Genomic DNA, 13,391 nt, shown 5'->3' with positions numbered 1-13,391 from the left:
CTGATGGTTTCCAATAGATACAACCATCAAAAACCATTAAAAACCATTATAACACATTAGGTCCACCATGTAATGGTTTGTAGTGTGTTTTTAGACACTGATGTTTTCCATTATGGGCTGTACTGGTCTAATGGTTTGTAATGGTTCCTAGTAGTTTCTGATGGTTTCCATTATGGGCTATACTGGTCTAATGGTTTGTAATGGTTCCTAGTAGTTTCTGATGATTTCCATTATGGGCTATACTGGTCTAATGGTTTGTAATGGTTCCTAGTAGTTTCTGATGGTTTCCATTATGGGCTGCATTGGTCTGTAATGGTTTCTATTATGGGATGTAATGGTTTCTGATGGTCTGTAAGGGTTTTAAGTAAGTTACTAAGTATAATGGTTGTATTTACTATCGTATATTGCACATTACCACTGTATATTGTGATACTTCGTGTGTTGAAAATATAACTGCAGTACTACATAGTGTTATGAAATCAACTCAGTACAATTACTGTGGTATTCCAAAACTGCAATGCCCTAACATATCATAATACAGCAAATAGCACCTTACACAACAAACGACACATTTAAACACTGAACAATTACAGGTTAAACAGTTTGGATCATGTTCTCAATGTAGACTCAATCTATAACGTCACTTAGAAAAGATTTCATACTGAACATACATCAAATAGAAAAGATCTAAACTGAACAGATAACAGGTATCAAATCAATAGAAAAAAATCATAACTGACACAGATACAGATACACACTCACTCATTCACACTTTAAGCTACAAAGCATTTTAATATTTTAGCAAGTATTTCTGATTCTGATTCTGATTCTGATTGTGCACCCCCATTGGCGCCTACTGGAAACACAATGTAAACAATCTCTCTTTTCCCTCTCCCTCTCCCTCTACCAGTCTCCCTATAGTTCATTATTCAAGCCTATACTGACCTCTACTGGCTAAAATCTCACAGCAGCTGTACAGTTTTTAAATCTTGTCTGTTGAATGTGTTTGTGTGTGGTGTGTGTGTGTGTGTGTGAAGGCACGCTGTTGTCTATTTGTCATAGGTCTTCTTATGTGAATTCAGATCCCCTTCTGAAATGTGAAATGGAGCCTGGCATGAGCAGTGGAAGGGCTCCTCCAGGGCCTTCAGCACACCGCATAAAACCACAGAAATACACACTACATGCTGAGGGAGTCCCTGCGGTCACTGTTGCTCCGTGGAACTGGATCGGAACCTCGAAGGGCATCATTCCTGCCACAAATCCTCTGGAAAGATGGTTTCCTCCCCCTCAGACGAGGACGACAACTGTGAAAAGTAGGTTGGGCATTAGGCTCAGTGATTGCGCTAGAGGGTTAGGGTTAGGGTTAGGGTTAGGGTTAGGGTTAAAAAAATACACCCGAATTAGCCTGAATCACAAAATGCATCTCATCAGTGTTGGGTATGGTCACTCCTCTGTCCACAGGAAGAAGAGCGAGAGAGAGAGTTTTCTCCTCTGCAGTACACGTTGGAGGGACAGTTGAGTAACATATGAGTAGGTAACAAACAGCAAAACAGCATGAATGGGACAACGCAAAGAGAAAGTTACAACAGAAAGAGACTGTGGAAAGGCCTTGTGCAGTGTTGGGAATAACGCTAATTACACTACTTTTGGCAGTAACTAGTAATGTAACGAATTACTTTTTCAAATGAATAACGCAATTACAATTACTGAAATTTAAATGGGCTCGTTACTCGTTACTGGATTATCCGGTTTATGATCATCCGACTTTACGGTGGAGCAAGTGAATCAAAAGTCTACCAACAATAAACTGCACAAACATTTCACAATGCTCAGCACTGCAGCCAGCTGGCTAATACAGTCAACTCAACTCATCCTGACTCAGACACAATCAATATTTTGTTATAACGAGAAAAGTTGATATCTCATTATAACGGGAACATTTTCTTGTTATAACGAGATATGTTGGTATATCATTATAACGAGAAAAGTTTCTCGTTATAACAAGATATGTTGGTATATCATTATAGCGAGAACATTTTCTTTATCTTCTTTCATTATCTTGAATCTTGAGTGAAAATATCTTGTTATAACGAGAAAAAGATCTTGTTGTAACAGGAAAAGTTTCTCGTTACTGAGCCGATATTTTTCTCCCACTGTGACATCAATACTCTGCCGTAGGAGACAACTGTCGGTACTCTGAAATTGTATTTATTTTGGGTAAGACATACTTTTTCCAAACCATTTATACAAAAAAAAAGTCCACAGTTTGAACTCTCAATCAAATGAGAGCAACACAGAACCATTCCATACAATGAAATCTGCATGAAGGCAATTTTCACAACAGAAGAAATAAGATCTTTGAAGTGCTCTCAGCCAGGTAACAGGCCCTGACTGTTTAAGTCAGTCTTCGTTTATATCAAGAGATTACAAAATAGAGTACAAAGCAGATAAAACATACTGTAGTTTAACACACAGATTTGTGACTACAACTGAGCCCTTCACATTGCCAACTGACAAATGAATATCTTTTTTACAAACCTAGGTATGTCCATTGGATTCATGTGGATTCCTGCTCACGTAGGTCTGAAGGGAAATGAACAGGTCGATCCATTAGCAAAACAAGCCCTGCAAAAATAATCAGTTGAGTTAGATAACACATTAAGTAATTCACAAGTTAAAGGAGTGATTTGGAGGAAAGCAGTGGATAAATGGCAAGAGCAGTGGGACAGTGAATTAAGGAAATACAACAAATGAAAGGCGGATTCAGAGAGGTGGGAATCCAGTAGTTTGCAATGAAGACAATAATGAATTTATCAAGTGGCGCATGTTGCAGAATTTTCTTCGATTTTATTACTCGAACAGGATTAAAAGGTAGAATTCAGTCTCTGGTCCACACTCCGAAGCAGAAGGTGGCGGTAATGCACCTATGACGTTGGTTGCCAACCGCCGTTAAAAGACAAGAAGAAGAAGTCCCTCTATACTTTTCTTCTTCTTTGATTACACCGATACTGGTGCACCACTGACAAGTAAACGTCTGTCAAACACTCTCCTCAATAGAAAATTAGTAGCGTCTGTTCAAATGAAATTGTCAGGACTTGCAGACGGGTTGTCGCTGTAGAATAAGGCCGGGGCCTGACTTTCTATATGTTTCAAATGCACGCGCTGCTATATAACGTTAGTTTGTTTGGGAAGGTAGTAGATAATATGCTAGCTAGATAGCTAACCTGCAGTAGTGATGCCGCTGGAAAGAACGCTGTCGGACCTGTGTTCAAGAGTTGACGGTAGGGATCAACAACTTACTAAGCTAACGTTAAGCCATTTAACCTGTTTAGTTTGCCTTAGCAGCAGGTGCTGTTAGACGCATGCTAGCCCTGATATCTCTGTACTCTCTCTCTCTCTTGCACGAAGACAACGTCACGCCAAACTCAAAAATCTTTCCTTGCATATCAGCAAAAATATAGCTACACAATATGACTCAATATGTTTTCTGAGTCGTTCGGAGCCACTCTCAGTTCGGCATAGAAAACTATAATTCACCAAGCAATTCTTATATCAACATTTTTTTTCATTTTCATTTTTTAAGTATTGGTCTACCCCTCGCTACTGCCCATTACTGCGTGTTTGGGTGAAAGACTGGGTAACGGTCGAGTCGGGTATAAAAGTTTAAATTTTGTTGAAATAAACTGTGCAGGGTGAATTGTGTATGCCGAATTAAAGAGTGTGTCCGAAAGATTAACAGAAGACTATGTGGTTATGTGGCCATGGCTTAAAGTTGTAGGCCTGTTGTGTTGTATTGTACGTTCTGTTTTACCAGGTACACCAACCAGTAAGCAAGAAAACATTTAATTGACAATATTTTTTTATTAAGTTGGGTGTGACTTTATCTCCATGCTAGAGCCTGGGCTATCCAATGCCTGTTACAAGTAACTACTAAGCAACAAGTTGTCTTAACATTAGGTGAACTTAGGTGTCTTAGTAGAATAATACTTATGTCCAGTCCGCAAATTTAAGATCAGTTTTTAATCAAGATACTATAATGTGTGAGGTGCTATATTAAAGGAACAGTTTGCCCAAAAATTAAAATTCAGTCATAGTCATTTTCTACTCATCCTCATGCCAGTACAAACTCAAGTGAGGGTTTTTCCTTCATACAACTCACCAGGAGTTCTCCAGGCTCACTGCCGGAGGAGCTTTCTTCCAAACAACTGCAGTAAATGGAGTCCAGTCCAACAAATGTCCATAAAATGACTCCATACAGCTTGTGTAGTATAATCCAAGTCTTCTGACGCCATGCGATCGCTCTGTGAGTGGGAAAAATTAAAATCGATCCATTATTTCATGACAATCGAGTCGATCGGCATTGTATTTATTTCCATATTACCGAACCTTGCGGGGCCACCGTGGCCGCGCATGGTCTTCTTATAAATATTTGGGCATTTGGCTAGACAATAGGCTTTCATTTCAGACCCATGTGGAACACCTAACCTTCTTGTACAGAAACAAGTCCTGTTTTTCTACTATCAGTAGACAGACCAGTAGACTCTCTTAAACTGGACCGATTTGTCTCTATGGAAAAGTTCAGGGCGCTTTTAGAGGATGCATTATGTGGGGATTGCACGTGCTTCTCATAGTCTTGTTGTTTATCTGAACCTGTGATTTTCATGTGATTTGATATTGTTTTATATGTGTTTTTTTTTGTACTGTAATGTTTGTAATGTGTTTTTTATATCTTGTGCTGTAATCAGGGCGTCCTTGAATAAGAGAGCTTGCTCTCAATGGCTCTCCCTGAATAAATAAAGGTTTACATACATACATACTAGGGCTGGGCGATATGGACCAAAAATCATATCTTGGTATTTTTAGGCTGAATGGCGATACACAATATATATCTCGGTATTTTCTACGAAGTGGGCTAAATGTTCAGTTGTAAGTAGGGCTGGGCGATATGGACAAAATTAAATATCACAATATTTTTGACCAAATACCTCGATATCGATATTGCGACAATATTGTAGGGATGACTATTGGTGCTTTCACAAAATATTTACACAATGAGATTTTTGATAAATAATCATCAGTAATGTGGATATAATGACTAAGTGGGTAAAGACAAATAATAGAACAGCTAGAACAGTCTGGTAAGTTCAGAAAATGACATCACTTTACTGTAATGCAGCCTTTAAAACCAGGAAAAGACACTTATGCCATATCACGATATTACTATATCCAAAATCTAAGACGATATCTAGTCTCACATCACGATATCGATATAATATTGATATATTGCCCAGCCCTAATACATACATACATAGAGTAACGCAGGTGGTGACATCACCCGGCACAAAGACCAGCCAATAGCAGATGACCAGTCTTCACCAGGCTTCACCAAAGATTGGGGTTCAGTTACTCTTTAAGTAAAGCAGAAATACTGCACATTTAACCTTTTAATTTTTCACACTGATTGGCAAAAGGGGGGCCTGGCTACTCATAGTATGGCATGTAACTTCTGAACAAATTCACGCAATTCACATGAAACTTTAGGGCAGGGGTCGGCAAGTACGTTTGGCCTCGGGCCAAATTTTTTCCAAGTAACTGAATGGTGGGCCAAAACATAATATCTTGGACAGAACCTTTTTTTCTACCAAACAAAACTTTTTTTTCCTAATCTATACTATTATATATTGTACAAAAGAGTAATTTAAGAAAGTTATTTGTTTAAAATAAAGTAACTTGAATTTGCTACAGACTGTTATTAGTGTGTTATTACTGCTTTGTCTCCTGCTCCACTCTGTGGCTGCGTTATAAAACAGCTTATAATAGTAACCTGCTGATAATGTGACTGCTGTCTTTAATCACCGACAGACTGTCTTTTAAGACATGAATGTGTGTAAATCTCATATTTCCCCTCTCCACACAGTTAATAATAAATGTGTATCATTTCCATTTTGAAAATGACTACTTCTTTGAGCCTATCTAACGTATTGTAATAATTATTTTATGGACTCAGGATTGGATATCCGACGTACGTTACTCTCGCGTTACATCGTTACCCGCGTTATTGTGCGGGAGGTTACATTGTGTGCACAGAGACATTAGCAAAACATTGATAGCTAGCAAGACAAAATGTCACTGTCAAAAGCAATGGAAAGAAAAGTTGACAGCGAAGGTAGGACGTACAAAGAAGAATGGAAAGAAAAGTATGCATTCATCTTACCTGATTTTATTAACGCCAAACCAGTCTGTCTAATCTGCAACGAAGTTGTTGCAGTTTGCAAGGAATACAATATACGACGGCACCACGACACAAAGCATGGCAAGATCAGAGATTTTCAGTGTCATCTGGCGGGCCAGATACTATTACAGGCGGGCCAGTTTTGGCCCGTGGGCCGCTAGTTGCCGACCACTGCTTTAGGGAAATGTTGGTCATGGGCAAAGAAGAATTGATTAACTTTTCAATTTCAACCAATTGGCCAAATGGGGGTGTGGCAGTGGGTTTGGCTTTTCATAAAAAGGCATGGAACATCCTTGTAACTAATATTTAGTCATAGCAGATTTAGAGAGTAAGGTAAATGTAGACAAATGTCATAAATTGTGAGTTTTGTTTTTATTTCCTGATGTTGTAATATCACTTGCACTTCCGAACTGATGGCATTAAATTTGCACGTCCACTCTTAGATTAATACAGCACAGGGTTAACACAATATGCCAAACATGTTCGACTTCATGGCTCTAAACATTTAATTTCCTGTTGTTGTTTTCTTCTTCTGCCCATTTATAGTTTCATTAGTTGTGTTCAATCAAAAATGGGCTTTGTTTCTTTATTTTGATTTTTAAATTGGTCTTAAATCCAATTCCAGGTAACATTTATAGATTTAAAAAGTCTTAAATCTGGCCTTGTGAAACCAGTAGATACCCTGTAGATAGTAAGAGACATATTTTCCCATACTAGGGAACATTGGAGTCATGCATGTCGCTGATGATAAGGATCAGATAGTCATGTATGAGAAGGAATATGTCTATGTGTTGTATGAATGGACCATCCTGATTTCTAGGTTATGAGAGGGCACAGGAGACGCTGTCCAGGGACTCTCCAGCGGAGCTTGAAGATGCCAGACTGATTTTCATCAATCAACCTCAACTCAGCAAATTCTGCACTAACCAAGTCTGGTAAGTTAAGCTTTACTGATAGGTTTAGGCACATCACTGCGTAGACAAGTGGCAGTGAAAATTTATGCATTTGTTGAAACAGCCTATTATTTTTTAAGACAGGGTATCTGCGGCCTACTTAAAGTCTTAAATTAAATTATCTAAATTTAAGGCCTTATAAACGATTAGCCTACAATTTCTTAAATCCAGTTAATAAAGGTTTTATTTCTTCACCAGTTAATGACACATTTCTTTGTGCTGCATGTCCACACTTAGGTTACCGTAAAACTTCATTTAAAAGCCCAGCCCTGTCCCAAATATAGGCCGGTTAAGTTCAGTGTTTGAAGGAAATAAAAGCCCGGGCTATTAATTGAAGTTTTACGGTAATCCAGAACAGGGTTAGTGGTCCTAAACACAGTGGACTGCATGTCCCTCATTATGGTTTTTAAATCGGTCTTAAATTCAATTCCAGTTGCATTGAAAAGGTAGCACCTTCTTCCATCGTTGAGCAGTTGAAAATGCTAGTAGGTGGTTGGTGGGGGTGGACGTATGTAAATGTGTAACTCAATTTTGATATCTCAGAAACCACTGTTCCAATTTTGACAAAGCTTGTAGGGATGGTGCATTTTAGCACTATTCTGGTTGTAAAAATTTACACTGCTTGGCCTGATGGGGACGCTATAATTAAAGGTCAAAAGTTCAACCTTTGAAAAGCTATAACTGCTCAACCATTGGTCCTGTTTTGATGAAACTTGGAGAGATTATACATGTTGTTACTGATTGGCCCAATGAGTGCCTGCATCATTCATTGGGGATGACATGTTTCTCTGTTCCATAAAGGCCATGGTACACTTGCTGTGGAAATTAATTTCAGCAGGTTTATACAAACAAGAGCCACCACTGTGCGATTGTATGCATTTGGTCTAAAATATCACATGACTGGTTGTGTTGCCTTGTGGAAAAGCATCTCCATTTGCTTTTACAGTTCATTGCATTTGTTTAGACTGGCGTGGAGAGGAAATTAGCAAATAATACAAAGCCATAGCGACTATACACAAATGTGTATGCAGTGACGTGTTCTACTGTGTTTCTATATATTTTGGGCAGGCTCGGCTTGATTAGAAGTATACTGTACCCTTCAGTGTTGTGTTAACTCTGTTTTTCTCTCCAACCATGAGCAGCACTGCCAAGTACAACGCGCTTACCTTCCTGCCACGCTTCCTCTTTGCTCAGTTCAGGCGGGCAGCCAACTCCTTTTTCCTCTTCATAGCTCTCCTGCAGGTAGGCCAAAGCATCGACCCCGCTCCAGAAAGCGTGAAATGACTTCAGCCAGAGAGATGATTACATTTGTGTCATTTAACCTGTGTCGTCTCCACCCTGGTAGCAAATCCCAGATGTGTCTCCAACGGGGCGGTGGACCACCCTGGTCCCGTTGATCCTCATCCTCTTGGTGGCTGCTGTGAAGGAGATCATTGAGGACCTGGTGAGAGAGACTGCAATGCATCTGTTTTTGATCCAATTTTGTTTTCAAGAGGGGATTAGGTTTACACCAATAAATTAGTTTGTTGATATATTGCTTTTATTGTGGCCTAAAATGCTTGATTTTGCGGCGGCTTTTCTCAAAAATTGCAATGCAATTTGCAATGTTTTGTGTGTTTTTTTGCGATAAAATTGCAGGAATGGGTGAAAATTGCAAAAAAATATTTTTTTAAAATAGAAATAGAAATGAGTCCTGAACCACTTCTCATACACAATGTTATTGGCTTGCTTGTTCTTCAACCAACTGATGAGCCAAAAATAAAGACAGAAGTCACTATAATGTTTAAGTAGTTTGTATTTTCTGTATTTTTTATATAACTTTCTGACGAAACCTTTAAAGTATACCCAAAAATCACAATTCAATATTTAACGTGGCCTAATACTGTATATATTCTGAGCAAAATTACCAGAAATATGCTTTTGAATACTAACATTTCAATGTCACCTTTTTGACCCCTGATGTGTTTGCATGCCTGATATTTGCTTATCACCAACATACAGTCGATCATGTGTCAGCGCTAATGGAAACATATATAGCACTAAATTTGAATTCTTTCCTAACAGAAGCGCCACAAAGCAGACAGTGTGGTCAACAAGAAGGAAACCAGAGGTGAGATGAGCTTTCTGTCTCTGGAGTTAGATTTGATAATGGAAGTGAAGGTGTCCCAGCCTTCTGAGAAAATTGAGAAAATATGGGTTGTCATAGTAATAATAATAACAATAGCTTTTTTGCAGTTTGTAACAATTAAATTGGAATTGCTATGTGTGTAAATGAATAAAAGGGTGCATAGAATCAAAGTCTAAAGATAATATGGGTCAGTAATGTCTGTGCATCAATCCATTAATACCTCTTTTTGCCTGTCTTTCTGTCTGTCTCTCTCTCTCTCTTATTACTCATCCTTCCCTTCTCCAGTTCTGCGAAATGGGACATGGGAGAGTGTTGATTGGGCCAAGGTATGTTTTTGGGACTCCAGTGGTATTCCTAATGAGATACACTTGAGGATAAGTTATGTGACAACCGCTAGATAAAAGCATGAGCATTCTATTTTATGTGGGTAACTAGTGTGTTCTTTTCAGGTAGAAGTGGGGGATGTAGTCAAGGTTATTGGGAAAGAGTACATCCCAGCAGACTCGGTCCTGCTCTCCTCCAGGTAGCTGCCTCATGTTTATCAAGCCTCTTCAACAAGATCAACTGATCTGAGCTCAGTGACCAGACAGGCCTGCTTAAAAAGTGTATATGTCAATTTGGAAAAGTTGTTTCACTGCTCAGCATGCATACTTCCATATGTATTCAGGAGCAGTCAACCTCCATTAGCTGCGCTGGGCATTTGCTGTCACCACTGACAGGCTCCCCCCCCCCCACTAGCTCTTAAAGGAAAAAGTCCACCCTAAACCACTTTAACACTGTTGAATAGCAGCTATTGGCCAAACGTAGATGACGGGATGTCCTGTCAAGATAGTTCAAGTTATATATTTTATTACCACATCAACTTGCAGTTGAATTCAGTTGAGTTGGAGTTTCTCTGTGTGCTCACAGAGCATAATACATAAAAAAGACAAGACATCAATCACAGGTAACAGAACAAAAATCATCCCCCTCCCTTGATATTGCACAGCATAGAATGGGGCAGTGCATACCCTCAATTGCATAAAAAGCTTGGAAATTAAATAGCATTTTTTTAAATTTTAAATATTTAAGTGCCAGGTACATTTGAAGAAACAAATTCAATTGCACAGATTAATGTCTCATGCAAACCTGTGAGGCATGTAGAGGTTGAATAAAAGAGGGGCGAGGATTGAGCCCTGTGGAACCCTGTGGAATTTAAGACCTGGCCAGAGGCCAATCCAATTTTCTAGTCTATCTAATAGTATTGTGTGATCAACAGTGTCAAATGCAGCAGTGAGATCCAGAAGTAGAAGGATAGAAAGCTTCTTTGGAGCCCCCCCTTCTTACAATTCAAAAAAACTGACCACCCCCTCCCCCCAACCCCCTCACCATTACACAAACAAAAAGGAACATTTTCAGTGAACACAAATGTCCATTTTCCAGAGCTTACACAGCTGATTATTATTAGAGATGCACCGATCGATCGGCCGGTGACCAGAATACAATGCAGCCACAGGACTTGTTGTGTTTTGCTCTCTCTTACTTTGACTATGCTATTGCTGTTGCTATCACTCTCTTCATTTACTCCTATAATCCCCAGTTGAATGATCACACTTTCAAGCTATTTATATGCCTGTACACCTACATTTGATTGAAAGCAACAAGTTTACGCCCATTCTCTGTTGAAAGGCATTCTGGGAACGTGGCAAACACTAACTGAACAAGGCAGGTTGAGGCAAAGTGGGTACACCAAAAAAGTAAATTATAACACTTTATCGCAAAATAAGATTTATGATATCTAACAGTATAAGAGTATCTGAGGGGGAGTTTTCCTTTACTCTCAATAATTGCAAATGGACAAAGTTACCTCTTGAAAAGTATGATCTGGGATACAGTAAGAAATAATATTAACTGGACCTACTCATGCTTTTTCCCATGGCGCAGCTGAGGGCATCACAAGCAAAATTCAGTTCAGTCAGTCAGTCAGTCAGGTAACGCTTAGTGAGATGAAGCACTTTATCAGATGGCCTCTAGAGGGCGTTTTTGACTGTGAGATGCAGTGTTCCCCATACAGAGGCACAAAATCAAAAGTTGGTCTGTATAGAAATGGATCTAAATCGATCTCTAACAGGGCTGTAGTACTCGAGTCCGGTCTCGGTCTCCAGACCGATTTTGGACGGTCTTGGTCTCGTCTCGGACTCGTAGTTAATATGACTCGGACTTGAATCGGTCTCGGGAGTGAATATGACTCGGTCTTGAATTTGTCTCGGATGAATTAACGTTACATAATATTATTGTTTTTATAATTATAATCTCTTCTAAGAAAGTGACCAGCAGCGAATGATACACTTTTCACAGTTGATAAAGTTATGTGCCCACTGAAAGGTTTAGTGACTGCTGATTGGTGTTGCTAATGCTATGCTAATTTTGTTGAAATGTCTTTAGAAACCTCCCTTCTATTTTAGGCAATAAACAAAAATATGCAATTTTAGTCAATAAATACAATGGTAGCCTTGGATAACACATTACTATGGTATTGGTCTCGAATTGGACTCGTAGTTTTGCGGTCTTGGTCTCGACTCGGTCTCGACCCCCCTCGGTCTTGGTCTTGCATCGGACTCGATTCACCAATGACTCAGTCTGGACTTGGACTCGACCAAGGCGATCTCGGCTACAGCCCTAATCTCTAATGCACCTGACTGCATCACGTCATGTCTGTAATTTGGAGATGTACAGACAGCAGACCAGCAGCATTGAACTCAATCCACAGAGTCTCCCGGTGTGAAAACAAAAGTGAAACTTAACATTCCACAGTCAGTAACAGGGATTTGTAGACAGTAACTCGTCTTCGCTGCCCTACAAACTTAAACGATAGGTGACATCATCTTGTGGTATTGAAGTAACGTTAGTGAAATTAGGTAATTTAACTGCGCAGTGCTTCAGTGCATAGAATTGAACACGTGCTGTGGGTCGTACAGGATCTGTGCTTGTTGTAGATGTGTTTGAAGTATGACTTTTAGCTTTGGGTTTTCAACTTACTTTCATAAAAGTAAGAAAGTGGTGCTAAGCTTAGGTCTCCAGAGAGGTCAATTTTGGTGGTTCATAAGCTCCTACAAAGCTATGTGCATTAAAAAAATGAAAGTTTTCTACTGAGTTGAAGTATCACAGGATAAGACTGAGACATCAGCAATCATACTTGGAGAGGCTTGATTAAACACTGGTCATTGTTTGTGTAGGTAATAGATGGTCCTACTTGGTGTAGAAAACATCCTGTATTCTGACAGTGGTGATCATCCTTTGGTACTTTGGATTCAAAGGCCTACATTCAAAGTATGTTGAGTTTAAGTTTTTGTTCTAGTCTGATTTGTGACAAAGTTTCTGAGTACATAATACACAATATTCTCTTGATTGGCAAAGTGATTTGGCTGATGATTTTGGAGTTTCATTCTTAGTTCTTAGTTTAGTATTGTATCTTGCTGTACCTCCCTGTGTTGCAAGTTTCAGCCTTTCTCCCTGAATACACTCATGCACATCACTACATGAAACAGGAATTGGGTTGGTGTATCTGCAGACTAAAACTAAAATAATTCCAGGAGTAAATAGAGCCAAGGCGCATTGAAGATCTGATCACCCAAACCACCTCCAGAGGTGGTCAGAGACACATTTGGTTCACCCTCACCCTCATGCCAAATGAAATGAACTTGAATGAATGAACTTCTCCAAAGCAACTGAAGTCAATGGGGACCAGTTCTTTAGGGTTCCAAAACAAAAACAGCCAAACAATCACACTGTGAATAGAAAGACCTATACACCATGATTTGTTGCAAATCAATCAGCTGTAGTTAAGATTTGCACTAAATGATGGTGTAAATACACTGTAGGTCTTTTTGGAACTCTGAAGGACTGGTCCCCATTGACTTCAGCTGTTTTGGAGAAGGCTGCTATGGAGTTGTGCTGGCAACCTCCCTGTGTGTTATATGGACAAACTTTACTTGTGTTTCAGCTGGCATGAGAGGGAGTAGATGATGACAGAATTTTCATTTTTGGGTGAACTATTCCTTTAATGCCAGGTGCAAAGGGAACTTATAAATTCTTTTAA

The 13,391-nt window shown here is 39.3% G+C and overlaps 1 protein-coding gene across 3 annotated transcripts in view; it reads left to right on the top strand.

Moving 5' to 3' along the window:
• Positions 1 to 3,049: 3,049 nt before the first annotated feature.
• Positions 3,050 to 13,391, top strand: part of LOC139640954 (probable phospholipid-transporting ATPase IA) — a 40,704-nt gene continuing 30,362 nt past the window's right edge. For 2 of the 3 annotated variants that reach the window (XM_071515154.1, XM_071515161.1), the window contains exons 1-7: positions 3,050 to 3,281; positions 7,053 to 7,167; positions 8,328 to 8,427; positions 8,531 to 8,629; positions 9,250 to 9,295; positions 9,599 to 9,639; positions 9,763 to 9,836. In XM_071515154.1, coding sequence (XP_071371255.1) covers positions 3,236 to 3,281; positions 7,053 to 7,167; positions 8,328 to 8,427; positions 8,531 to 8,629; positions 9,250 to 9,295; positions 9,599 to 9,639; positions 9,763 to 9,836 — 521 coding nt within the window. In that variant the 5' untranslated portion in view covers positions 3,050 to 3,235. The remainder of the gene's footprint in view (positions 3,282 to 7,052; positions 7,168 to 8,327; positions 8,428 to 8,530; positions 8,630 to 9,249; positions 9,296 to 9,598; positions 9,640 to 9,762; positions 9,837 to 13,391) is intronic. The other variant, XM_071515169.1, reaches the window with a different exon arrangement.

Source organism: Centroberyx affinis, unplaced genomic scaffold, assembly GCF_046629955.1.
Source record: "Centroberyx affinis isolate AG114_WGS23_722 - 3 ecotype Tasmania unplaced genomic scaffold, CSIRO-AGI_Caff_v1 ptg000026l_1, whole genome shotgun sequence".
In the NCBI taxonomy this organism is placed as follows: Eukaryota; Metazoa; Chordata; class Actinopteri; order Beryciformes; family Berycidae; genus Centroberyx; species Centroberyx affinis.
This window is presented reverse-complemented; position numbering and strand designations above follow the sequence as displayed.